Here is a 24178-nt window from a genome sequence, read left to right as displayed (position 1 = left end):
CCTGTCACTGCCACCCATCAATCAGCCCCTAACCTGCCCCACGCGGGCAATCTGATCACCCACCCACACCAATAGATCGCCTGCAGATCCGACATCAGATCACCACCCAAGCGCAGTGTTTACATCTATTCTCTCCTCTAAACACCCACTAATTACCCATCAATCACCCCCTATCACCACCTGTCACTGTTACCCATCAGATCAGACCCTAATCTGCCCCTTGCGGGCACCCAATCACCCGCCTACATGCTCAGATTGCCCTCAGACCCCCCCTTATCAATTCGCCAGTGCATTAGTTACATCTGTTCTTCCCTGTAATAACCCACTGATCACCTGTCAATCACCTGTCACTGCCACCCATCAATCACCCCCTGTCACTGCCACCCATCAATCACCCCCTGGCACTGCCACCCATCAATCACCCCCTGTCACTGCCACTCATCAATCAGCCCCTAACCTGCCCCTTGCGGGCAATCTGATCACCCACCCACACCAATAGTTCGCCCGCAGATCCGACGTCAGATCACCTCCCAAGGGCAGTGTTTATATCTGTTCTCTACCCTAAACACCCACTAATTACCCATCAATCACCCCCTGTCACTGCTACCTATCAGATTAGACCCCTATCTGCCCCTAGGGCACTCAATCACCCGCCCACACCCTCAGAATGCCCTCAGGCCCCAGCCCTGATCACCTCGCCAGTGCATTGCTTGCATCTATTCCCCCCTCTAATCACACCTTGAGACACCCATCAATCACCTCCTGTCACCCCCTAGCACACCTACCCATCAGATCAGGCCCTAATTTGCCCCGTGTGGGCTCCTAATCACTCGGCCAAACCCTCAGATCCCCCTCAGACCCCCTTCCGATCACCTCCCCAGTGCATTGATTGCATCTATTTTCCCCTCTAACCACCCCCTGAGACACCCATCAATCACCTCCTGTCACCCCCCTAGCACTCCTATCCATCAGATCAGGCCCAATACAACCTGTCATCTAAAAGGCCACCCTGCATATGACCGGTTCCACAAAATTCGCCCCCTCATAGACCACCTGTCATCAAAATTTGCAGATGCTTATACCCCTGAACAGTCATTTTGAGACATTTGGTTTCCAGACTACTCACGGTTTTGGGCCCGTAAAATGCCAGGGCGGTATAGGAACCCCAGAAACGGACCCCATTTTAGAAAAAAGACACCCCAATGTATTCTGTTAGGTGTATGGCGAGTTCATAGAAGATTTTATTTTTTGTCAAAAGTTAGCGGAAATTGATTTTTTTTTTTTTCACAAAGTGTCATTTTTCACTAACTTGTGACAAAAAATAAAATCTTCTATGAACTCGCCATACACCTAACGGAATACCTTGGGGTGTCTTCTTTCTAAAATGGGGTCACTTGTGGGGTTCCTATACTGCCCTGGCATTTTAGGGGCCCTAAACCGTGAGGAGTAGTCTAGAAAACAAATGCCTCAAAATGACCTGTGATTAGGACGTTGGGCCCCTTAGCGCACCTAGGCTGCAAAAAAGTGTCACACATGTGGTATCGCCGTACTCAGGAGAAGTAGTATAATGTGTTTTGGGGTGTATTTTTACACATACCCATGCTGGGTGGGAGAAATCTCTCTGTAAATGGACAATTGTGTATAAAAAAAATCAAACAATTGTCATTTACAGAGGTATTTCTCCTACCCAGCATGGGTATGTGTAAAAATACACCCCAAAACACATTATACTACATCTCCCGAGTACGGCGATACCACATGATTGGCACTTTTTTGCAGCCTAACTGCGCTAAGGGGCCCAAAGTCCAATGAGTACCTTTAGGATTTCACAGGTCATTTTTGTTTCAAGACTACTCCTCACGGTTTAGGGCCCCTAAAATGCCAGGGCAGTATAGGAACCCTACAAATGACCCCATTCTAGAAAGAAGACACCCAAACGTATTCCGTTAGGAGTATGGTGAGTTCATAGAAGATTTTATTTTTTGTCACAAGTTAGCGGAAAATGACACTTTGTGAAAAAAAAACAATTAAAATCAATTTCCGCTAATTTGTGACAAAAAAATAAAAACTTCTATGAACTCTAAGGGGTTCAAAGTCCAATGAGCACCTTTAGGCTTTACAGGGGTGCTTACAATTTAGCACCCCCCAAAATGTCAGGACAGTAAACACACCCCACAAATGACCCCATTTTGGAAAGTAGACCCTTCAAGGTATTCAGAGAGGGGCATGGTGAGTCCGTGGCAGATTTCATTTTTTTTGTCGCAAGTTAGAAGAAATGGCAACTTTTTTTTTTTTTTTTTTGGTCACAAAGTGTCATTTTCCGCTTACTTGTGACAAAAAATAATATCTTCTATGAACTCACTATGCCTCTCAGTGAATACTTTGGGATGTCTTCTTTCCAAAATGGGGTCATTTGGGGGGTATTTATGCTATCCTGGAATTCTAGCCCCTCATGAAACATGACAGGGGGTCAGAAAAGTCATAGATGCTTGAAAATGGGAAAATTCACTTTTTGCACCATAGTTTGTAAACGCTATAACTTTTACCCAAACCAATAAATATACACTGAATGGGTTTTTTTTTAATCAAAAACATGTTTGTCCACATTTTTCGCGCTGCATGTATACAGAAATTTTACTTTATTTGAAAACTGTCAGCACAGAAAGTTAAAAAAATCATTTTTTTGCCAAAATTCATGTCTTTTTTGATGAATATAATAAAAAGTAAAAATCGCAGGAGCAATCAAATAGCACCAAAAGAAAGCTTTATTAGTGACAAGAGAAGGAGCCAAAATTCATTTAGGTGGTAGGTTGTATGAGCGAGCAATAAACCGTGAAAGCTGCAGTGGTCTGAATGGAAAAAAAGTGGCCGGTCCTTAAAGGGATACTGTAGGGGGGTCGGGGGAAAATGAGTTGAACTTACCCGGGTCTTCTAATGGTCCCCCGCAGACATCCTGTGCCCGCGCAGCCACTCACCGATGCTCCGGCCCCGCCTCCAGTTCACTTCTTAAATTTCTGACTTTAAAGTCAGAAAACCACTGCGCTTGCGTTGCCGTGTCCTCGATCCCGCTGATGTCACCAGGAGCGTACTGCGCGGGCACAGACCATACTGGGCTTCTGCTATACACTCCTGGTGACATCGGCGGGAGCGAGGACACGGCAACGCAGGCGCAGTGGTTTTCTGACTTTAAAGTCAGAAATTCCAGAAGTGAACTGGAGGCGGGGCCGGAGCATCGGTGAGTGGCTGCGCCAACACAGGATGTCTGCGGGGGACCATTAGAAGCCCCGGGTAAGTTCAGCTCATTTTCCTCCGACCCCCCTACAGTATCCCTTTAAGGGGTAGAAAGCCCTAGGTCCTCAAGTGGTTAAATTGATCACAGTGAACCTGCCCTGTTCATGACTGTTTTTCTTTTTTAATGAATTGCCTCCTAAGACAACAACTAACTCCAAAAATAGACCCATTATGCACACTATCAGCTTGGTGATTGTTTTTTTTTTTTCCAGATATTTGATGACTATGAAAAACTTCTGCATTCTGAAAACTATGTGACAAAAAGACAGTCACTAAAGGTAATACTAACTATGCCTTCACCTGTCCATGTTCTATTGTGCTTTGCTTTTACTGGATATGGTCCTTTATATGTACTGTTACACTACTTAATACCCTAGGCTCACATCACCTGAAACCTGGGTATGGTATCTCCTGTGGATTTACCTTGCCAGTGTTCTGCATTATTTGAGGAAAAATGCCACATGGATCCTCCAGCCACTAGAGGGTGCAGAAGGTAAATGGATAGAAAGACTTTCTATTATGGTATGTACAGAGTCTTAGTATCCACCTGTCTGTGCGCCCTCTGCTGTCTGGAGGCTACAGTGCAGGTTGCCATCTGGATTAAACCTCGACAGCTAAAACAACAGTTTTTTTGCCTGTGATTGTAACTAACCAGCCTGTAATTGCACACATGAAAAGTCAACTCCAAGGTTATTATACTTCATAGAACCTAGACAGAATGAATCTGGGACAAATGCAGGGAGTCTTTATTTCCTTTTTGAAAACATTGTTCCAAAGGAAAGACTGCTCCTTCTTATTGCCTATTTTATTTATTTTTACCTACTGCTGCTAGCCATTTTTTCTTTGTTCCAAACAACAGCACACCATTGACAGTGCTCCTAGACTGAAAATGAAATTAAACCAACAGAGGCATGCAGATCCCCCCAGGAACTAAATTACATTCCTTGAATACAAATCATATGCAGATTATGCACTAATATCTATTCTAAAAAAATGAAGTCAAACTGAAGCACATGGATGCAGCTAGCCATAAATATACTTATGATTTGTATAGAACCTATAGGCAACGCTTCCCCGATACAAGCTGCAACTGAATTGACTACCTGCATAAATGTGCAAATCTCTAAATACAAGCTAAATTACACAACTTCCACTCAAAACAGATACAGTAAAGAAGGTGTTAGCTTCAACAAACAGTATGTGCACAGAATGATTTTTCCTGGACTCTTCCACAGCGATGACGTATAGTTACGGAAGAGACCTAACCTCTAGTCTAGCAATTAAAAACATAATTTTACCTAGTGCTGCTAGTCATTTTTTCTTTGTTTCAAACAATAGCACACCATTGACAGTTTAAATAAACACTTATTTATATTCCCAGCTGCTGGGTGAGCTGATCCTGGACCGACACAACTTCACCATTATGACAAAGTATATCAGCAAACCAGAAAACCTGAAGCTCATGATGAACCTCCTTCGCGATAAAAGCCCCAACATTCAGTTTGAAGCCTTCCATGTCTTTAAGGTGAGGTATTACCGGTATTACATTTGTGCAGAGGGTGGTCGGTCTGTGTTTTGTTAACAAGGCTGAGATATAAAAGATGTCTTTCTAGAGTGCCAGAAAATGTGCATAAGGCCTGTGGCCAAAATCTCATGTACGTCACAAGTAATGGAGCACATAACTTCCATCTACTGTATTTCTACATAGTGTAACTAATGGAAGGGAATTCATTGAGCTCTGGCTCCTTTGATCCAACAGGATATCGTGAAATCTGTCCACCCTTTGAAGAACTAGTTAATGGTGTTTCTGCAAGGAGTAGCTGTGTGGCTAATGTTAACATATGTTAATGTTAACATATATGTTAACGTATATAATGTTAACATATATGCACAAAGCTTCCAGCACAGCAATTCTGCTAGCACTGTCTTTGGTAAAATAGTTGGATGAAGGCCAGAATGGTTTTGAACTCTGGAAGGAGTAAGAGTATCTTAAGAAACTCTTTACAAAGACAGACATGACGGAGGTTTGAAAGGAATGTCCTGAAATGAGGTGCAAATGGTGAATTCTATTGACTGGCCACTCACCACCCTTGGCACCTGTTAACAAATCCACAAACAGGAGCTAACACTTTGTCCAAGGATGCCTACAGACACCACCAGCTAAGAGATCTTTGAGCTAATACTGGCAGGAGATGGTGGTTTCCCCTAAAGATAAGTCTGGGATATGGGGAGTGGGGGTGTACTTCAGGCTTTTAGAGGCGTACATTGAATAGGGAATCGCTATTAGTACCAGGGTAGAGTTGGCTTAAAGCAAACGTGAAGTGACAATTAACTAATGGAATAATCAGTTGAACCTAAAGTCCTAATCCATAGGGATGTCCAAGGAGGTGGCTGCCACAGAGAGGGGTAATCTACCTGGAAGTCTGCCTCTTGCTGCTGCACTCCATTTTACCGGTACCTTCACCTTCACACTGGACAGCTGTGAAGCAGAAAGGATGGGGGATTGCCGCAGCAAGAGACACTTACCAGGTACAGGTAAATTAACCCTTTATGAGGTGGCCCCCTCGGACACTAGCAGATCCAGTTTTGTTTCTACTAATCCTAAATAGGATAATAATAGAAATTAGTAAGGGTGAAAAATGTAAGAAAAGTATTTTTTTCTGAATTTACGCCTATTTTTCCCCTGTAAAATGCCTCTAAAATTAAACAATTCTTGCAAAAAGTGATTACCTATAGAAAGTTGACCTTGTCCTGAAAACAGCAGTATGTGTATCACTTAGATGGCATAAGTAAGAAGTTATTGCTATATTGGTATCGACACAGCCGAAATGCCAACATTTTCAGAAATAAATCTTAAAGGGAATTAGAAGCCAGAGGTATATGGAGGCTGCCATATTTATTTCCTTTTTAAGCAATACCAGTTTCCTGGCAGCCCTGTTGATCTGTTTGTCTATAGTAGTGTCAGAATCATCACACCAGAAACAAGCATCAGAATCAGAAATCCTTTATTCTGGTTGTTTCTGGTGTGATTCTGGCACTACTGTAGCCAAATAAATCAGCAGGGCTGCCAGGAAACTGATATTGTTTAAAAGAAAATAAATTTGCCAACCTCCATATACCTCTCGTTTTAGGTTCCCTTTACAATTTCTGACAATTTTGACACTTCAGCTGTGTCAGCTGCCTATATAGCAATAAGTATTCAGCTTATCTTGTCAGTTCTGTCAATAATGTCCAACACCTGATCTGCTGCATGCTTGTTCAGGGTCTATTGGCTAGAAGTATTAGAGGCAGAGGAGCAGCAGCAGGATAGCCAGGCAACTGGTATTGCTTGAAAGTAAATAAATATGGCAGCCTCAATATCCCTCTGGCTTCAGGTGTCCTTTAATTGGTAAAAACACAGGAATGCGAAGTGGTTAACTTTTTTTCATGACTGATGTCTTTTAACCCTTACATTAAGAAAAAAGGGGCATAGCCTAGTTCTAAGTAGGATTGGTCCATACATGTTGATCTCATGTTATATGTCACTTTAGATACCACTTAAACTTAGTCCATTTGATATCCTTGAAAAATGTTATTGTTAAAGGATGCGCACTTTGTCACAACTACATAGTGTGCATGCGTAGAGCGCTCCTGGCCTGGTGGGCACGCGATCAAGGATGTGCATCTCTGAGCAGCGCCTGCACAGTGTCTATGCAGCGCTTTCTGACCCGGAAGTAGCTTTGGGGGGGACATTACACCGTAACGGAGGAGAACGGGGGGAGCGGTGGGCATGAGGAGAGCCTCATACACATGCCTGCTCCCACTGGTTTTTTTAATTTTGACATGGGCTAAGGTATCCTTTAAGTGTCAAGGATATAGGGTAAGCTCAGGTCAAAGGTAAGTGTTATTATTCAGGTTTGGTTAGCTCCATGATAAGTCACAAGGGTCAGGTTAGAGGGTGTTTAGAGATTGCATTTACAACATTAAGCCTTTCTATTATGTTTGGCCAATCACTGACCAATTTTACTTACTCCATCCATTGATTAGCCAATGATTGGCAATTTTACCACTTCCTTATAGTATAAGCTTACCCAAACAATTTGTTTATAAGTATATTGGCCCTCCTATTGCATGGATGTGGTAAAATTGGGCAGTCGTTGGCCAATTACAATTGACTGTGTGTAGCAGGCTTTAGTGTTAGAAAGAAGTCAGTCAAGGATGATGTAGTAAACTGGATATGGGATTCAGGAGGCCATTCAGAGGGTCTTGGGGATTCATTTATAACCCTGCTGTAATAATAGTGACACCGGTTTTGTACCTTCCGCCTTAGGTATTTGTAGCAAATCCAAACAAAACACAGCCAATTGTGGACATCCTGCTGAAGAACCAGACAAAGCTAATCGAGTTCCTGAGCAGCTTCCAGAAGGAGAGGACGGATGATGAGCAGTTCTCCGATGAAAAGAACTACTTGATCAAACAGATACGAGACTTGAAAAAGCCCAACCCATGAAGACAATTCACAGGGCGTCTCCCAGCCACCACCAGAATAAGTGTTTAAAGGAATTGTCATGGCATCATCAGTGCCTACATTTTTGTTTCAGTTTAGTTTATTAGCTGCCAAGAGTATAAGGTTTTATATTAAAACTTACAAAAAAAAATGTTCTTCTTAATCAGGTCTGTGAGGAGGTGAAATTTTGCAGTTGGGTGTCGTGTCCTCACAATCATGGAAAGCTGGGCTGTCACTGCTGCTGATCATGTGGATTTGACTTGAGTCATTGCCTTGTTTATAAGTCTGTAGATTTCGTGTTAGTCTTTTTCGATGTTCTACAACACAGAGGGAGATGTCTGTAAACATTCCATTGTCAGCTCTCAGTACTCTCCTACAGAGCGGGAATAATGAAGTAACCTTTTTTTTATATATAACGAGACGCCAACCAAGATTTATAGCACTTTCTTAATCCCTTATTGCTCCTTTGCTAGAAAGAGCAGAACTTTGTCAGTTTTGAAATACAGTCAGCTTACGGAGGTCTAGTTGTAGTTTGTGAACTATGAATAGGAGTCTGAGTAGTGAATGTTTTTCTAATGAGATAAGGCTGCATAGAAGACTTTGATGGTCTCTTTCAGTTTCTATATAATGTTTGAAAGATAGCGATCTCTATATAGAAACTCCAGTACAGTGCAATCATCATTTATAGTGAAATGAGTAATATAGAAAGTATGTATAGAGAGATGGATGTTTTTCTTAAAGCACATTTCTGAGAAAATATAAATGTTGTTTTGGATAGTGTATTGAGGGGTTAGAACCTTTGTTTTTGGCTTTTATTGCGGTCCTGTGAAAATGATCACTTTTTGTTCAGAGAGAGGATATCTCACCGTGAGTGAAAGGCTGCAACTAATGTAGAGTCAGGAAGTGATAGAATCCCTGGCTAGCCTTCACTACTGTCCTGTTTCCTGTTCTCATATTAAAGACCCAAAGGTTCAAAAAAACCAAGAAGAAAAACTCCCAGACGTATCAAAAGCCCTTCCACGCTATTTAATACTAAAATGTTATTTCTTTTTTCTTGGAGGGGGAGGGGGGATTAGACCTCAATATCAACTTCACAGTTGTTGGGTGGTTTTTTTTGTGGTGCATGATAAGAGTAATTGTAAGAGGATAAGGTATAAAGTGCCTTTAAAATTAAAATACACATTCGTTAAATAAATGGCCTGTATATATATAAATTGCAGTATGAACGCACGACAAACACAATATGCAAACGCACTGCTTTCGTACAGCAGTTGTACTGTGTTTTATTGCAGTTGTACTGTATCTGCAGATTCCACATGTAGGAGAACTGTGTATGCAGCATTCAGAAAGCTTAATACAGCCACGTCTCAATAGTAGCTAAACTGCTCGTCCGCACAAGCCCTGAGAATCCGGGCTTATTGTAAGTAATAGTGTGTGTTATATTGTGTGCGCCTGGGCAGCACCTTGTTCCCTCTCCTCCTTCCCAACATTGTCATAAATCTATAGCTGTCTACCAGTCCTGCTTGTGACCAGCAGAAGGTGTAGCACTAGCCCTGAGCTTAGCACCAACATGGGAGGTTAGTGGTCCTAACCGTAACTTGCTGTTTTGCATTTTCTGACATGACAGGTTCACATTAAGGCCTCTTGCACACTGCATGCAATTCCGATTTTTTAATCGGTACTGCATGCTGCATTTTTTCTTTTGATAACATCCAGGGAAAATCGAAATCGCAAATCGGATTTGCAGTGTGCAGGGAGCCTTAAATAGATTCAGGTAACTGGATGAAAAAGGTTCCTTTTCAGAAATGGACTAAACTGTTGTTTACAGATACATAGTGTGCTTATCATTCATTTAGTACAGGAATAGACCGCTTGTCATTTTAACCAACACTAGTAAGAAATGTCTTTCATTACAGATAGTCAAAATCTCCTGTACATTCATGGAGAAGCATGTGGTTGATTTGATCTATTTATAAGGGCTCTTTCCCACTAAGATGCTAACGTGCCCCTAATGCAACGCATGTGAGCTTTTGAAGTTTGACGTTATATAGAGCCACGCTATGTGGTTCGTGATGCATATTTTTTGAGGCATACTATCGGACGAAAACGGCGCATGCGGCAAAAGACTGGAGACCACGTGATCGTAACACTCCGCATCATGTGGTCCCGCCAGTAACGTCCGCACAGTGCAGTGAATATTAATTAGTCATATGGCTACTCACAATACACTTCACTGAGCATGTGCAAACAGTCTAACGCGGCTAAAGCCGCATATAACGCACAGCATGCTGCACTTTCATTGGACGTGCAGCGTTACACTGTAACGCAACGTGGGCACTGTGAACAGCCCATTGATTTTTCATTACTGTGAGTTGGGCTGCGTTACAGGCTGCTCTAACGTGCGCCTCTAACGTCCCACTGTGAAAGCAGCCTAAATCTTCAATGGGCTAGTCAGGATCGTGATTATGTTTCAAATCTGCTTCCTGTCAGAGGATATGAGGCACAATCCAGTCAGAAACTTACAGCTGATCACATGCATCTCTATGAATTTTCACTGTGGAGAATTTTGTAGATGAAGCAAAACATCAATGGTTTGAAAAAAACCTCAGATATCAGTACTGACATCTTGGTGAAGTTGCTAATTCATAGCAGAATAACTGCTCTAGTACGCTCGTTATATGTAACAGTACAGCAAGGATAAAATGTAACTATATTTTCACAACACCACAGAGGCATGCAGAGTTACATGTTCATCACATGACTGCTTAGCTAAATGTCATCCTCTTATAATATTTTAGATGATGTCAGATGTCAACATATCTAAGCTGTGAACCTAGAGCAACTGGCCTTCCAGGGTAGAGAGTTTACATCTTATGTTGCAGTCGTTAAACAGGAACCACTCCAGTCACAGAAACAGTGACTCATAAACTTGCATCATATTAGGTTGAGTGGACTTAAGGCCCATACTCACGAGTGACATTTGTCGCCGCAACACGCGGCGCGCGCGTGTTGCGGCGACAGGTCGCCCGTGAGTATGGGCCGCCGCACGCGCGCGCACCCCGAACTGTCGCCCGTCGCTCATGTCGCCAGGCGATTGAAACTTTCAATCGCATGGCGACAGTCGCCGCTGCCCCCCCGCCGCAACTGTCGCTAGTCCGCGTGAGTACGCGGACTAGCGACAGCAACCTCCATGTAGGTACATGGAGCTTCCGGCGGGGGGAGGAGGAACGTCAGCGACAGCTTCCGCCTTGCCGCTGGTCCCTCTTCCACGTGTGTACGCAGAGGGACCTGGCGAGAAGCTGTCGCCGGCCTGTCGCCCACACGCTCACGTGTGCTGGCGACAGGCCACATTTCTCGCCCGTGAGTATGGGCCTTTAGTCTTAGAAGTTGGGAGCAGTCCTGTACTCAAAGGCAGCAGATCAGGAGCCTGTGCCAGGTCAAAAAGCATGGGAGGAACCTGAGACGGAACCACCTACTGTTTCATGAGCAATGAATGAGGAAGATTCTGTTCCAGCAATGGAACTAGAATTAAGTCACAGAGTAGATGATTTACTGAAACATCTCAAGGCTGAAGAACTTTGGCAAAGTGCTCCAGACCTCACAGAGGCAAAGTGGACTCTGAACTACCCTGTCTTGCATCACATATTATTTCAGGTGCCAGATTTGGAAAACAGACCCCTCTATAATAACAAAAACTCTCAAATTTCAAAGCACAAATCCAGAGTGAGAGAATATCAATGAAAATAACGTGTTAACATACTGACTAGTAACACCCAGCTCCACCTGCCTTATAATTGGGATAGTGTGATGCAGGTCAGTAAAGTAAGCAGCTTTGTAAATTGGCTTATTAACTAGATGCCACTGTCTAAATCATAATTACTGCAAGATTATTTCTCCTGCCTTCCAATCTGGGCTCCCTACATAGGTGAAAAACACTAGGTAATACTTACCTACCTGACACCATGATGCTGCCATGGCGGGTCATGATTATGTGACAATTACCAGTTGCATGATCTCTGCTAAAGAGGCTTAAAGTCCACCTGTCATGGTGGAAATATGAAGGGCCCTTCAAGTGCTAGTTTCCTGGCTGTAAAGCAAATTATGTAGCTATAATAGAATGCACTTTCATTCACTTACCATCATGAATGGCGTGATAGAATACCATTGTTAATTCCCATCACAACTTGCTTCTGCCTCGCCCTTCATAAAGCATGTTTTTTTACATTGATTGGTCACTTAAAATTGGCATAAATTTTTGTTTTGGGTGATAATGTTGTGAGTGCATACTGGGTCTCTCAGACCCTCAAGCTAGTGTTTTCCTGAAGGCATTATTTTTTCAGAAGAAATACCAAGCAACTACGCGGTTTCAACGTTCATGAAAAAAAGCTTTGATTCATCCATGTCCCAAGTTCCCCTTAGTACAGAACAGGGGATTCTGGAGCTTCTGAAGATGCACCAGTTATTAAAGCCATTTACAGAGCTTATTACTCTGCAGCTTAACATTTGTCAGAAAGGTGGACAAAAAGGGCGGAGTAAAAGTGAGTTGTGTAACATGAATGTAGTCCGTTAACCATGTGTTCTCTATATTGTATAGGTCTAAATGTCCGCTGTGTGAGGGGCCAGCGATGATGGCCTCTCTAGGGCCTGTGTACATTGCTCCACTATGGCTGGGCAGTCTAATCTGTCCCCACATGTCATGTCTATATGCACAGCACTGGCCTGGAGGTGGCTGCCTGCACAATATGTGTCACCAGAGCTCCTGTCATTGTGGCTTTCCAGGCAGAAACCAATTATTGTTTTCTATTTTTATATCCAAGTAGGCAATGAAGCCAGCTTTGTAAATGAATGATTATTATAACTTTAATATATTATTGTTGTCTTCTTCTGAGTTGGATTTTTCAAGTGCTTGACTGTCTCTTACCTGCAGAGTCTCTGCAGCAATAAAGGCTCTAGGTGAAGAGGCCCTGTCTTCTCTGATTGCTGTATCATACCAAATGGCTAAATAATATTTATGTATGTTATCGTGTATCTTCCTGGATATCGGCATTTCATTAGAAGAGATTGTGATAAGGGTTTTCTACAAAAGGTACCGTACATTTTATGAAGGTTGCTTTCCACGGAAAGGATTTGTAGGCATTCCCATTATAGAGTAGATTTTGTCTAAATTTTTTTGCTATTGATTAATTTGTTGAGCTTGGTTGCTAGAGACATATTATTTAGCTGTGTGCATTTTCCAAAGTATAAAATCTGGCAGAAAAGCGATCTTGCTCCCCCCATGGATGGTATTTGGTAGTGCGTGTGAGGAAGTCAATGCTAACAATTGTTTGGTTGCTATGGGCAATTATTCTATGCCCTTGCTACAGTTTCCATAGATGAATTGCACTATGTTATTTCAGAATTGCAGCATTTCTGGACTGTACATGACAGATACATTTATTAGGCAAAATGAACCAAAAGCACCGCTCCACTGCGCTCAATCAAACAGTACTTCCACAAGGACCCCGTTAAGCCACCAATGAGTGCTGCTCCAGTATTTACTCTGGGACCGTAGTAATTGCACTGGCAGAAAACAGAAAGAAAGGGGAAAAGAGGAGCGTGGAACGCCGAAACACGTCATGATGTAATAGGCGCAGGGCAGCTGCCGACATCCTTCGGTGTTCCTCACCCCGCTGGCGCTACCGAATCCCTGGATTCCCATCACTATTGGCCACAGTGTGGACTGGAGGTGACCAGACCGGAGAACCCATCTGTAGGACACAGTGATATACACTGTTGAGTGTGATGAGCTTTGTTTTTATACTGCACATTGTGAGTTTTATTCTACCTTGCATAAGAGGCAATATTAAAAAAGTTAACACATCAGAGAGCGCTCCTCTTTTCCCCTTTCTTTACATTTATCAGGCAAGCTTGTGGCAGAATCTGGCTCCTGTCAGTGAAGCTAGAAATCTCTCTTGGGTCTTTTAAAGACTTTGTGACTCGTGCATTCAGTTCATTTGTTTCCCGGCCATCTGCTACGGCAATTTAAGCAGGAAAATAAGAAATGGTCAGTGGCTTTTCTTATTCAAGTCCAGTGTTTAACAAGGAGAAGAGACTTACTACTCCAGCTGTTTTTCTGTGGTAATATGACACCAAAGCAAGCAAAAAGGGCTCTGGACTGTTGGGCACCGCCGTAGGCTGTAATGAGAATTATGACTATGGCGGCGCTCAGTAGGTAATTTGGGCACTGGCAAAAGACGGAGCCAAAATTACGAAAAAATACACCGCAATTCAGCCGTTAGCAATAGCTGGCAGCCAAATTGCATCTTTCTTGAGTCCAAGGCGGTGGGGAGGGGGGATAGTAATTAGCACAGCTGGGAAATTTGCTATAGCAGGGTGAGCCATTTTGCGGCTTCCCCTGCACCCAAATTTCCTGGTGGCCTTTTTGCATGCATGCATATGACACACCTTGCTTCCAGGGTTGCCATGGACAGCATAATGCAGATGAGAGAAATCTTCAGGTTCACACTATGTTCGGCAAGCATAATGCAGCGTACACTCTGCTGTGCACATTATTTCCATACCATAAGCAAGTTCTGTGTGACGTGCTTTTTTGAACAGGTTAACCAGAAATGTTAGAAAGTTACAAGGTAGAGATGCAAACATGCCAATATGTTTATATAGGTAGTGAGTTCACGTGTGGAAATGCAGTAGGACCCAACATGCAAAGCCTGAACCTTAAACTCTGCTTCACTTAGACTTTTACTATAAATGTTGGTATAATTGCCATGCGTAGGGAGCACCCAGCAATTTTACCTGTACTTCCAACAAGCAGCACAGGTTGTGCAAATAGCACAACTCATGTTGCTTAGGGAACGTGTATGTTGCCAGGGTACCATGTGCTATGCCACCTGTGCAACACATACTGTGGAGCAGTCAGAAGTACTGGTAAAATCGCCATGTACTCCCTATACATGGAAATGTAACCAACATTTACTGAATACACCCCATGATTGCCCAGAGTAAGTGAACTCCGCTTATTCAGGAAGGCAAATAAGCAGTGTGCAGTAACCCACAGCAACTAAAGATCTGAACTCAAGTCTGATTATTGCACCGGGTTACTGCTACCTTCTCATTCTCATATGGTGTCACATTGTGCAGCACTGTACTCAAATCACATATGCTCATATAGTTATTGGAGAGCGTTACTGAGATGTTCATATTCCAGCTTGCATGCAAACTTAAATAAAAAAAAAAGTTAGATACCTAATAGAGGTAAGCCTGGATCCTCCAGTAGCTTATCCTCATGCACTGAGGAAAAAAGCAGCAGCTCCATGTTTCTATGCAGGCTTCGGCCATCTGGCGCCTGCACAGTGCATTCGTGCAAACCCATTTGACAAGCCCTTGTTGTGTAGGCTCAGAGGGTCCCAGTGCTGGAACGGTGAGCCTGATGAGGGGAATGGGGGAAGCATACTTACCTTGTACTGAGGGAAGTATTAAACCAGCCTGTAATTGTAACAATCAGATTCAGCAGGAAGTGCATTCAATTCCCCCATATCAGAGCTGTATTAAATGTGCAAACAAACCAGAATTATTAGAATCGCATTGATTATCTCTAAAAAGCTACCCACACAATTTAGATTTTCATTGTTCAAAACAACGGGTTGTGAACACTTCAGGTAAAATGTAGCATGTGTACAGATGCCTCCAAATGTCAATGACCTCTTCTCCTGCGATTGGCTGAGTTGGAAACTCCCTGGTCAACCCTATCATGTCTGAAACGAGGCTTAATCCGTTAATCCTGGTGTGGTTAATTTGGGCACATTTACTCCACACATTGGCTATAGATTATGAACGTGGGTACGGCGTTTGGCTGTGAGGGATTAGGTTAGGAAGATTAGGGATGGCTTAGCTGAATGATTGTTAGGGTTGTGCATTAAGAAGGGTTAGGAGGGGAGGTTTGGCTTTGGAAAATGAGACATTGTTAGAGTGGAGGTTTAGGGTTTGATGCCAAGGAGGGTTAATATTAGGGGGAGTCAGTGTTAAGTGTCCGGAAAGATTTTCGGTGGAGGGGATCAGTGTAACCGATAGCCAAAGTATGATGGAGCAAACAACGAAACAATTGCTGAAAACAACATGTCAAAGTCAGCATCAAGAAGTTGTTCAGTTTTCATGTACCCAGTAGGGGTACTCCTCCTTCTCTACCCATAGAACCAGAACAGGCTGCTCAGCAGTGCCTCTGTACAACAATCATTCCTAAACACTAATGCTCAATGGGAAGAGCTGGAGGGGATCCCGTACAAATGGTAAATTCTTGCCTGAGGCAGACTTTTATCGGCCATGTTTAATCCTGTTTACATGGCTTAAAGTGAACTGTGAGGGAAAGAAACTAAGCATTACTTACCTGGGGATTCTTCTAGCCCTTCTAAGTCTTGCAGGGCCCTCTGATTCCTCCTGGGCCTCTCCGTTGTGTCCCTTCAAAAGGTCACCAACTGGATTAGTCGTGGATTAGTGTGCATGCGTGGCACTGTGCGTCCTCCATTCCGTTCCCTTGGCTGGGAGTATTTTGTGCATATGCATTGGAAAGTTTTATGAACTGCCCATGCATTGGACACTTCCGGCTATGGGAGCACAATAGAGGTGCGTGCAGCCAGCACAGTGCATAAGATGACAGCGAATCAACGGAGGAGACTGGGAGGAAATGGGGACCTGCAAGACTATGAGAGGACGGAAGAAGCTCGAGGTAAGTGAAACATAAAGTTAACCTTAAGTGGAGGAAAGACATTAAGAGGTACAGAGAGCTCTGTATATTATAATAGACTTTAATTAAAAAAACAAATATTAAAATAGTCATTAATAGACTAAGTAATGATAAACTATGTATAGTGTTGCCTTATTAAATGACTATGACAGTTTGCATTCTAGCATATGTGGGGAATATATAGATGAGGCAGACAGGGTGAGACAGACTGTACAGCTTTGTTCGCATAGGCTTGGCTGAGACCAATCTTTCTGCAGCTATGAACATTTTGTATAAACCACACCTTGTGATCTTACTTAGATTTGCACTAGTTTAAAGTGTTTCTTTGGTCGGGCGATAAGATTGCTTGTTTCAAATTACATTAAAAATGCAAAACCAACAACAAAATTATCACAGATGCATGCCAGGATGTGTTTTATTAGTCTAACAAAGACAAATGAATTGCAATAGACATCCAAAGTTCTCTTCTAGTGAGTGACAGCTCATGGAGGAGCTCAGTAATGCTTAGCAGACCATATATAAGAACAATATGATACAATTGTAAACATTTGACATTGAGGTAATAGGAACACATTCCAAAGTATCTTCACAAAATTTGATTTTGGTCACTGAGGATTTCAGTGTCTGATCCAAGAACCTGGCATCATAAACTAAAAACATTGGAATGTCAGAACCACATCTGCTGAGAGTAAAATATTCTCCAGGGTAGTCACTTCTAGACCCCCACATGCCTAATAACCTTCATCAGGACTCCAGGGAGCTCAGCTGTCCTGGGAGTGATCTTTGTGAGGTTCTAATCTAACTGCCTCATGCCAGGATGTGTTTTTGAACCCTACAGAGCCAGAGGTTGTATAGATGAATAGATCCCAACCAGTTTGGCACTTTCTCTGTGCTAGTTTGTCATTTCCCTCAGTATGTGGGTAGTGGAGTCTATAAGTCACAGCAAAGTGCATTCATAGGACCAGTGCTGGACATTGTCAGCCGCTCTGCCGAACCTTAAAGGATACCCGAAGTAACATGTGACATGATGAGCTAGACATGTGCATGTACAGTGCCTAGCACACAAATAATTATGATGTGTTCCTTTTTTTTCTTTCTCAGGTATGTAAGTGGCTGACTCAGTCCTGACTACAGTGTGACTCTCACTGATAAGAAATTTCCTTTTTTTTATCTTTCTTGCTCTCAGAAACCATTTTCTGCTAGGAAAGCGTTTTATAGTTGGAATTTCTTATCAGTGAGTGTCACACTGTAGTCACTTCCTGTCTGAGTCAGGACTGAGTCAGCCACTTACATACCTGATATTTAACTCTTTTAGGCAGAAAAAGAAAAAAAGGAACACCGCATAGCTGTTTGTGTGCTAGGCACTGTACATACACAGGTCTATCTCATCATGTCACATGCCACTTCGGGTATCCTTTAAAGGAAGATTATGCCTAATATGTAAATCTCTGCTCACCTAGAACAGGTACTGCAGGTTAGAAAATGAAAGCAACCAACCAACCACCCACAACTCAGTAGCTGTGTTAATTCATCTATTGCAAACTGATCAGCAGTTAAGGTTCCTGAATTTCTAACTGCTTCGTCTTCAACACTGAGTGGAGATCCGCATATTGAGTGAGTTCTCCGCTTTACACTATTGGTGATTTCAACGCTTTGTGATAAAATATTCTGTTTTATAATTACAGAATATCCATAGTTTTAGATGGGAAGATGAACAGTGCTAGCTGAGGACTGGGTGAGTTTGTTATGGAATCATTACTGGATATGAGCTTTTATGAGGAAATAAAACATTTTCCTCAGTTCAGTTGGGCGAACCCACAATAATGTGTCCTATAAATAGACAGCAAAGTCCCTGAAGCATGAGTGATGCCTGGTGGTCAGCCAGACGCTCCACCAGCCATGGCTTCTCTTACATAAGCTCTGTCAGCTTTGTTCCTTCTGATCTGGGACACACTTCAAGCAAACCTGTCAGAAAGCTGAACAATAGAAACTAAGCATTTGATGGAAAAGAATCTGTGAAAAGCGAATGTCAAAACCAGTTCAAGAGATATAAGCTGCTGAAATATTATGCAAATGTCAACTTTAATACAAAAGCCTCTACCTTCTATCTCCTTAGGCTCTCTTCTGCCCTTTACTATGATTGGTGGCTTATTATGACGTACTTCCACCAGGGTCACTAATGGTCTAAAGAAATACCTTGTAGGTGACCCTGTAATGACTCACTGCATCCCTAGGTGGCAGTAAAACTGTGCAGTTTATAGTTTTACCACCTCTATATTAGAGATGTTCAATGGAAAGCTGCAAATTGCATACACACTGAGTGCAGGTTGAGACTGGGCCAATTCAGATTGTCAGGAAGTGCATATAAGTTGCATACAATTTGCATTACGTTTAAATCATTCACATATCATCTCCACTCATCTCTACAGTAGAGCTGGTCAATGTGATGTAAATAATTTTTGCTAATATGCAAATTTCATGTAACTTAACCACCTGTTTTTGCTCAATTTCAGGCTGCTAACACTGTGTATGATCTTTGCATACAGACTGGGAGGTACCACTGAGCGAAGTCAGCAACAATATGAAAAATATATCCCTCCCCCTTAGGGTCACTGGCTAGTCTCCATATTGGTGCAAAGTCCAGGAAATGTGATCAGGGTGGGCAGTACCATAGTAAGGGGTGGGCAGATGTGTGACGGAGGGTAAGAGCATCCCACCCAGACAATCTAGTCAAACACTGAGGCTCAGCAGAGCCTTATGACTAGGGATGATCAATGAGATGCAAGGGTTTCCGAGGTGATGCAAATTTGTATGCTAATATATGCAGTTTCAAAATGGACCAGTCATTTTAAACCTAGGTTTAAACTGATTGGTCGATTTTTAAACTACATACATTTGCATAAAATTTGTTATTAACTCTGAAATATTTGCATCTCATTGATCATCCCTACCTATGACCAAGAACAACCAGTGATGCTGAAGAATATACCCAACAGCATTCCTGTGACATGAAGGGGGGGGGGGATGGGGGCTAGTGACCTATCACAGGGTTGTGATTGTCTTTAGGGCAGTGCCATGGGCGGCACAACAGAGGGGGGAGCACTTAATGAGCATGTTTATTATTTTATTTTTAAAGTATTTTTAATTTGTCCCTCTCACAACAGCTACCATGCATTTGTATTGACATCTAGAAGTGGAATGTGGTTGGTGCATGCCTTGTCATGTGACTATATTACATCACGTAGAGTGCGCAGTGGGAAGTGTGCTTTAGCAAGCCATCATGGCTCACAGGAAGAGGATTACCGACACTTCCTTTGAGTTTGGCAGGGAATTTATTGGCAGCATGGCTGTATCCCTGGATGGCACTATGAACATGAATATGCAGTCATCACATGGTATGAATGGAAAGAGGTCAGTTGCCCTTCCTCTGTTTTGTGTATTGGGGTTGGGGAGTGTTACTACACGAGTATAGAGGACAACATGACCCCCAAAATACAAACCTGGCTCTTATGTCATCTACTTATGCCTCGATTCATCATTGTCTTTGAGATAACTTTTTCCAGTTTGTTAAATTACCGAATTCGAAGTTTAGCGATTTCTAGTTGTATTCATCAAGGTTTTTCCTCATTCGGTGTGACTTCGATAACAATTCGGTAACCATTCGGTAACAGGTTGATATTTCCATTTTACAGTGGTAAATTAACACAAGGCCATAAGATTCCCATGGAATTGTGGGTAAAAGGCAGTCCTTTGAGCACTACGTAGCAACATTCTGAATAGGGCTTTACACCTGGACCAGGATTCTGGGAGTGGCTTGGGACAATCCCACAATTTGATAGGCGCCTTTTCTAAAAAATTATAGTGCAGCTAGCAAATTAGTTAACCCTGACACTGCCTGTGTTCTCTTACAAGATGATTCAAGAGAAATGCAGATGTCGTGTTATAGCAAATAAATCTATTCTCTTACAAATTTATATGGTTGCAGACCTTATTCTTGCCCTTCTGCGCCTTTGAATCACTCTCAGCTGATACATAACCACTTCAAATGGCTCCATCTTCTCTGTCAGCAATGATCTGACAGGAATAACGACAGAGCAGTGAAGGAGATAACTAATCCTAAATGTAACGCTAAACCACGTCCACTTTCTTTTTCATGAATTGCACTTTATTCCGTTTTAGCGAATCGTTACCGAATCGTTACCGAATGTTCGCTAACAGCTGTAGATAACTTGATGAATCCTGAAATGAAGTTAACAAATTCGGTATTTTACCAAACTGTTGTTAACAAATTTGCTAAGTGTTGATGAATCGAGGCCTTAGTCTAAAATGCAAACCTGCTCCATTCCTAGGTGTTATGATGACTGTGAAACATCAGCTTTCCCACAAACCCTCCGTGCATTCTATATTCCAGTATAAACACATGTATAACTGCACCTGTCGCCTAAAACAAACATTCACCCTGTGTTCTTTACATGCTTCTGTAAGAGCACAATCTGACTTTAACAGCACAACCAGGGGTGTAGCAATAGGGGTTGCAGTGGTAGCCACAGCATCAGGGCCCTTGGGCCAAAGGGGCCCCGAAGGGCCCTCCCTCAACTACATTATTAGCTCTCTATTGGTCCTGTGCTCATAATAATCACTTCTATAGATACTTTGTTTCCCATCCCCTTCTTGCACCTCTGACACTGTAGCTGCCATTGGCAGGTTTTGGTGCCCCGTATCAATTGCTATGTATAGAGTGCTTGGGGGGCCTCATTGTAAAACTTGCATTGGGACCCTCAGCTCCTTAGCTACACCACTAAGCACAACAGTAAGCAAATAACTTCTTAAAGTGGAACTAAAGTCAAATAAATAATCTGTTCAGCACATAGCAAAGTCACTGAAGGAACTCTGTTTACTCTTTTATAGTTGAAAATTACAATTATATAGATATTCTGCATAATACTACTGCTCAGCATGTCTAATGCAGGCACTGCCCCTTATCTGTGGACCCCCCCTCCTGCCTCCCTCTAGTGGACTGGCTCAACCGAGCTGCAGTAAGGAAGTGCCCTCTTCAATGTAATGACAATGGATCCACTGTGAGTTATGACGAATGCGTTACCATTACATTGTATTGGAAACACATTGGGCCGGTTACTGATGCACAGGCAATGTAAACTGGCCCTAAATATGACTCTGGGCTTCTGTTATTCACAGCTGCTGTCTACATCATCACTCCTGGCCCCCTGAAGTTCAGGTTTCCTTTACAGCTCAACAGAGAGTGTGACCAGCCCTGTAAGCAGGTCCTCTGCCACGGAACGAGTCAGTTTTATTTTGCAAGTTATTTTTAGGAGCATTTTTATTTAAAAAGTTTAGTCGCTTCCTTTACACCTTTCATAATTAGGGTGCAGGAAATGGTTCATCTATCAGCTTAATCAGGACATTTGTTCCAGAAATATTGGCATAACCCCATCAATTTGCTTCTTCATCTGTTTACAGGTGACAGGTGCACTATAATAGCAGCCTCTGATTGTAGTTCATGTATATCCTTGAAAGTGAATATGAGATATCTGTAGAGCATACAGATGTGCTTTCTGCGCCTTAGAAAAGGGATGGAGTCTAACAAATAATTATTTGCTTATTTAAACTATTGTGTGTATGAAATAATTGTATGTCATACGGTTGTACTTCAGATTTGAAATCTTAAGTTTGTACTTATTCTATTTACAAAATATTAAAGGCACGGTTACTGATCTCTGCTTCATTATTATCCTTGGAGTTGGTGAAGGAGAAGCGAATCTGCCACTGGTCTTGGAGAAAGCCACTAATTCTGTCTCCATTATATTATCAACTTACATAGCGCCAGCTTCTTCTGTAGCGCTGTACAACATAATGCAAGGTATAACAATACAATAGTAAACAATACAAGACAATGGTGGATTACAGCTTATGCAGTAAACAAATCAATTACAGATTTTTACATAATGGTGGATATACACGTACATTACACAACATTGTGAGACAAAAGGGGAAGAGCCACAGATCACATTTTACAGATGCTAAATATTAATGATAAAAGAGAAACTGTAGCCAACAATTGAACTTCATTCCAGTCAGTAGCCAAATTTGCAAAGACAGATTTGTCAGGTTGTGTTTGATGAACACATAAAATTATCTGTTGTAGTGAGTCCAATCAGTAGCTGACACCCCCTTTCCCATGAGAAATCTTTCTTTTCTCAAACGGATCATCAAGGGGCTCTGTATGGCCGATATTGTGGAGAAACCCCTCCCACAGTGTGATGTTAGCGCCTCACAGCTCTGAGGACCGGACATCACACTGTTGGAGCCTTGTTGCACTGTGGGAAATAACAGCTGTTTCCAACTGCCAAAAAAGCAAGCACCATCTCCTTCCAGTGACATCACCTGCCAGCAGTAAAAATGTCACCGTGTGATAAATGTCTGAATGTAAATCAGGGAGAGGAAAGGTTTTACAATATGCAACCACTGACAATCATTTATACATAATAATTGAAAAAATGTAAGCACTTTATTACATTATTTTCACTGGAGTTCATCTTTAACTGTCCTGTCCTCACTACCACGTGTACCCCTGGGGCGTGTATGGAGCTTAGCAGGCAGATAAACACCCTCCTACTACTCAATAAATTGAGACCAGGTAATGATCTGTAGCTTTAATGAGCTGAAGTAAGTTGGTGTGAAACTGTAAGCAAATAACAGAAAGGATGCAATAAGTACATGAACTGAAAATATACATATCACATATCAGCATACAATAGTGTAGTGCATACAGGAACATGGCTGCATGGTTAGCTGACTAGGCCTCACTATACAGTTGAACTACTAACTAGCTGCCTACACAGAAATAACACATAATACATGGCTACAGCTAGTACTAGTCATGCAGATTCATAGAAAACAGTAAGAAAGAATTCCTTACCGGCTATGCAGCCTTTAGTAGAAGCATGGACAGGATTCCTCAGAGCATGTGAAAATGGCAGCTTCTAGCAAGACTACTTCCCTCTTGTCTGATACATGAGGTCACAGAGGAGGAGGAGTAACAGGAAGGCTGAACTAAACTGAGAACAATGTAATAGAGTGGTCAGTAGGTGGCGCTGTCCTACCTCATTCTAACACAGGATAAATCCTGTATGGATTAGCACCCATTTTAATGAAAGATGTCTGCAAGACATGACACTCCCCGTCTGGTATCAACAGATACCACTATCATTCAGTAGAGGATAATAGCAGGATGAGTTCACACACTGGTCTGAGAAACAATTTGGTCTCCTGCTGTCTGCAGACCTTTACTTCTACTTTGCGGACATTTCCGTCCTCACTTGGAAACGTCTTGGTGACAAGCCCTAGAGGCCACTCATTTCTCTGCAATTGGCAGTCTTTTAGAAGAACAACATCTCCAGGTTTCAGGTTGGGCCTGACTGTCTGCCACTTGTTCCGTGATTGCAAAGTAGAGATATACTGTTTCTTCCATCTGTCCCAAAATGTGTCAGCAAGGCACTGCACTTGTTTCCATTGGCGCTTGTACATGTCTTTAGTGCTGAACTCACCAGGAGGAGGACTCACTTTCCCAGTCTTTTGGGTAAGGAGGGTTGCAGGAGTGAGAAGGAATGGTTCTTCTTGATCACTAAGAACTGGAGTCAGAGGTC

General features: G+C 42.4%; 1 protein-coding gene across 2 annotated transcripts in view; it reads left to right on the top strand.

Moving 5' to 3' along the window:
* The window catches only part of CAB39L (calcium binding protein 39 like), a 166894-nt gene extending 144648 nt beyond the window's left edge, over window positions 1-22246 (top strand). For both annotated transcript variants that reach the window (XM_068267132.1, XM_068267133.1), the window contains exons 7-9: window positions 3504-3569; window positions 4673-4816; window positions 7601-22246. In XM_068267132.1, the coding sequence (XP_068123233.1) occupies window positions 3504-3569; window positions 4673-4816; window positions 7601-7780 (390 nt within the window). In that variant the 3' untranslated portion in view covers window positions 7781-22246. The remainder of the gene's footprint in view (window positions 1-3503; window positions 3570-4672; window positions 4817-7600) is intronic.
* The last annotated feature ends 1932 nt before the right edge of the window (window positions 22247-24178 follow it).

This window comes from Hyperolius riggenbachi, chromosome 2 (assembly GCF_040937935.1).
Source record: "Hyperolius riggenbachi isolate aHypRig1 chromosome 2, aHypRig1.pri, whole genome shotgun sequence".
NCBI classification, from domain to species: domain Eukaryota; kingdom Metazoa; phylum Chordata; class Amphibia; order Anura; family Hyperoliidae; genus Hyperolius; species Hyperolius riggenbachi.
This window is presented reverse-complemented; position numbering and strand designations above follow the sequence as displayed.